The following is a 4,482-nucleotide window of genomic DNA, read 5'->3' on the forward strand; positions in this document are numbered from 1 at the left end:
TATTATTGAACAACAAAATAAGATATTTTTTTAATAAAAAATTTAAATTGAACGTTGATTAAAAAAACGTCTTCTTCATTTATGTTTTTGCCCATTCAAAATCATATATATATATATAACTTTATTTGGGAAAGGAAACTAAAAGGCGAACGTGTCTAACACCGACATGGATGCGGTGGACAAATCAATATCAAGAGCATCTTTAGGTGCTGCAATAACAATTTTGCTATTGTCTAAGGCCAAATCCTAGTTGACCTTAGTCAAATTCTGCAACTGTATTTGGAAATGGAGCACGGAAAGGAAAGAAAGAAAGAAAGACGCTAGCCAGGATATTCATCTTCCACCACCATTAGCATCATCATCATTGATCCCTTTTCCCTTTTGTATGCCTTATCCTAATCATGAACCATTCTTAGACTTGTAATTAATTAGTGCCCACTTCTGGGAAAGCTCACGCGCTTCACTGTCGATTGTTTCGTAATTTACTAAACCATTCACTTACTTTTTCAAATACTCACCAAATCAAAATTACCCTTTGCTAATCATGCTCTCCGCTGCTAACGGAATGAGAGAGGCCTGTACTCGCTGCATACCTTCTCCACGGTTCGGTAGGTGGATCTTGTCCGTCCGTAAGTTCAAGTTCTCCGTTGAATACGGACGGATTGGGCAGTCCTATTTGACTGGAACTCTTCCAGCAGCAGTACATTTATATTGTACGGCCACGTGCGATGCAATCGATTCGTCAAACGCCTCTGCGTTCTTTTATAAATGTTTGAATTTCATTCTATCAATTTTAAATATAAATAACCTTTCTCATCCTCTATATATATATATATATATATATATATATATATATCACATTTGTACTATTGAAGAAGTGTAGGGCATAATTTTGACCTACTTTTTCTGCAAAAAAAAAAAAAAAAAAAAAAAGATAGGATTTGCTATCTCAACAATTCTACGAGAAAGTAAATTGAAAAATATGCATGTGAAGATATTATCTCGACTTCATCAAGATTTAAATTTTTATCCTTTTTTACAATTCTACTTCGTCGTAATCAACGACTCAACTATATTCCAAAGACATAATTTGAATATACTTGAACGAATGCAACAGTGTTTGAAATGTGAACCATTAGATATTTCACATGCATATTTTCTTCATTCCGAGTTGCCGGCCATATCTTTGTCAGGTTGGCCTGGAAACGACGTCTGTGAGAAAATAATCTTCTCTGACTTTGACATCCGTGGCCTTCGATAAGGTCCTCCTTGTAATTAGGAAAAAAAACGAGGAAGGAAAGAAGGAAGAATGGAAGAAGAAGAATGTAGACAACAGGACAAGGGCTACCTGTGTGGTGGGTCTGACTCTGACAGTTATGAGGTTCTTCCATTGACGTCGTTCAGATGTATTTTCTATCGCCTTCGAGCACAGACTGAAGGAGGAGACTAAATCCCTTGAACTAGACTGTAGAATAAATAAATATACACGTTGAGAATGTGTCCGATGGAGTCACGACGCTCATAAGCGAATTATTCACGTAGAGTTCCCTTCATCTACCACAGTTCTCTTTTTATCGTCTAGCGTTTGGAGGATGTGCATTCCATGGATTAGACAAGGTGGTCGCGTGTGGGGTTGGATAAAATCGTCGATTCTGCCAAATGATGCCCGAAGAGATGACTGAGTTATGGTTTAGGTCCTAACAAGTGCATGTGGCTTGCGTGTTGGTTGAGTTTGAACTGAATATAAATATATATATATAATAGGTTCGATTACGTAGGTTACTGGCAGATTGTTTTAGATTATTTCTTTAAATTAATACAGATATCAGGAAATTAAAATAAAAGAGTTGGAGGTCAATTATCGTACTAAGAGGCACAGTAACGACGTACTATGAGATTAGTGAAATGTTTTACACGTTAGCCAGCTATATAGCTAAGCCACCACTTGGCTCTAATGTGTATATAAGCGCATTACCCTTCCCCCCTGCTACAAAATATCCCCAATCCAAGCTCGCTCTCCCATCCACACCCAGTTTCTTCCTCGTTTCTGATCAGTTATGGAGTTCCAAGGGGGAAGCAGTTGCACGGGGCTACAGAGCCGGGAGATGGACCTGAGGAGAGGGCCGTGGACGGTGGAGGAAGACGTCGTCCTCATGAATTATATCACTGCTCACGGTGAAGGGCGGTGGAATTCCTTGGCTCGTTGCGCAGGTAATTAATTAATTCACTGGCGTTTTGTTAGTTTTGCTGCTGTATCGATTCTAATCGATCCGTTGTTAACTAACTGCAGGGCTGAGGCGAACGGGAAAGAGCTGCCGCCTCCGATGGCTGAACTATCTCCGCCCCGACGTCCGCCGCGGAAACATCACCCCAGAGGAGCAGCTGCTCATCCTCGAGCTCCACTGTCGCTGGGGGAACCGGTGGTCCAAGATAGCGCAGCACCTGCCCGGGCGGACTGACAACGAGATCAAGAACTACTGGCGGACGCGCGTGCAGAAGCACGCGAAGCAGCTCAAGTGCGACGTCAACAGCAAGAAGTTCAAGGATGTCGTGCGCCACCTGTGGGTACCCCGCCTCGTCGAGCGCATCCGCGCCGGAGCCGCCACCGACGCCTCTGTCCCGGGGTGGGCGGAGGAACCGGGGCTCGGCGCCGGGAAACCGATGAGTCCGTCGGACTCATTCGGGATGCATGAGCTGTCTCCGCCTCCGGTCTCCGACAGCTGCGAGGACGGCGGGGTTGCTACGGTGGCAGAGGACGACAGCAGCTGGCTGGAGTCGGTGTATGATGACCTGGTGTTGCCGGACTTAGACCAGAGCATGTGGACGGAGAATCTATGGAGCGTGGATGACATTTGGCTGCAGGAACAGCTCCTGTAGCACCTCTCTGTTTTCGGTGGAAAAAAATAGTATTCTCAAATTTGTAATTTTTATTTCTGAAAGGAAAAAAATAGCAATTTTTTTGTTATAATTTTTCCTGAAGGTTAAATCCTGATATATAAATTTATCCTCCAATCTTTATTTAAAAAATCTTTGCAAATTTAACTCGCTAATTCCCTAAAACCATTAAATCAAATAACTCATAGAATGATAGAATCCTTTTTGTTTGGATTCTATAAATTTCAAAATCCAAGAAACTGCATTTGACCATTTTTAGAATTTAAAATTTCATCGAAAAATCATTTACCTCTGAAAAGTGAATCTGAAATTCTAAATTACTCGAGTTGCTAATCGCACACGTTATTCACGTTCGCATATTAAATCGGCCATGCTCGTAATGGAGAGGACAGATCCACAGGTTACCAATTAATCCATACACTTGTCGATTTTTTACTGGTGGAGTTTTCTTAATTGTCCAGGCCTTTTGAAATTAGTTATAAAGAAATGGTCTCGTTCTTGTTACCTATTCAAGGGGCAGCCTATCTGATAACATATCCTATTATCTGGTGGAGCAAGTAATAATGTTGGATTTACCTGTGAGAAACCTTTAGTCGTCACTAATGGACGTCTCCATCTCCTTCACCTCATCATTCCGTAGTGGGCCACCTTTTGTATGCGCAGTTGAAATTTACCTTTCGTATTCGGCAACTTGGGCGTCGGGAAAATAAATATTAATTTTAATCGGAGAATAAATTTAAAATATAATTTATGCATATTCAAACTCATGGGAGTATTAGTCACTTTCAATTAAATGGATATGATTATTAATAGTGTGATTCCTTAATAATTGTTTATAAATTAAAAGTATTAAAGTAAATTTACGCTCTGTTTGGATCGGGTGAGGGACGGTTCATTTTAATGGAAGGGGAAGGGAGGGGAAGGAAGGGGAAGGGAAGGAAAGGGAGGAGAAGAAAAGTAACTTGTTTGGGAGGAAAGGAAGGTTAAAAGGAAAGGAAATAGAAGTTAAAGATATAAAAGGTCAAAAATATCCTTAGTATTTTTTTTTTTACTACGGACACCCCTACCAAAATCGGGCGCAGGATCTCGCCGCGTCCATCCTCTCGCCCTCCGCCCCGCCCCAGATCGGCGTTGCCTGTTCCGACGTGGATGCCTTCCTGCGCCGCCACGGCTCGGACCAAAGCCGTGCCTTCTTCTCCATCGCCTTCCCCTCCCTCATCTGCCGCCTCTTCGGCTTCGACGACGTCCCCCACCTTCCTCCGTGGCCGCCACCCGCTCTCCGCCTTCCGCCCAACCACCGCCGACGAGAGCGCCGCCGCCACTGAGGCTTTCAAGCACCCCGCCATCCTCTTCTCCTCCGTCCTCCCGGTGTGGCGAGTCTGAACTCGGTTTAGAAACGAGGATAAGGATGGATAAAATTGGAATAGATTTACTTCCCCTTCCTTACATCCCGATTTGGGGTGTAAGAAATTGTACTTATTTATGAGCATGGAAGGGGAATGTTTCCCCTTCTTTCCCCTTCCCTTCCTTACCTCACCCCATCCCAAACATAGGTAAAATTTTTTTTTCCCTTCCTTACCTTTCCCT

The 4,482-nt window shown here is 42.8% G+C and overlaps 1 protein-coding gene across 1 annotated transcript; it reads left to right on the forward strand.

Annotated features, from left to right (window-relative positions):
• Positions 1 to 2,021: 2,021 nt before the first annotated feature.
• LOC141823258 (transcription factor MYB2-like) lies at positions 2,022 to 2,934 on the forward strand. The gene is made up of 2 exons (XM_074710517.1): positions 2,022 to 2,211; positions 2,291 to 2,934. The coding sequence occupies exons 1-2, from the start codon at positions 2,058 to 2,060 to the stop codon at positions 2,875 to 2,877; spliced, it is 741 nt and encodes a 246-aa protein (XP_074566618.1). The 5' UTR covers positions 2,022 to 2,057; the 3' UTR covers positions 2,878 to 2,934.
• The last annotated feature ends 1,548 nt before the right edge of the window (positions 2,935 to 4,482 follow it).

Source organism: Curcuma longa, chromosome 3, assembly GCF_044706935.1.
Source record: "Curcuma longa cultivar G26 ecotype Majalengka, Jawa Barat chromosome 3, ITB_CL_G26_1.1, whole genome shotgun sequence".
Classification (NCBI taxonomy): domain Eukaryota; kingdom Viridiplantae; phylum Streptophyta; class Magnoliopsida; order Zingiberales; family Zingiberaceae; genus Curcuma; species Curcuma longa.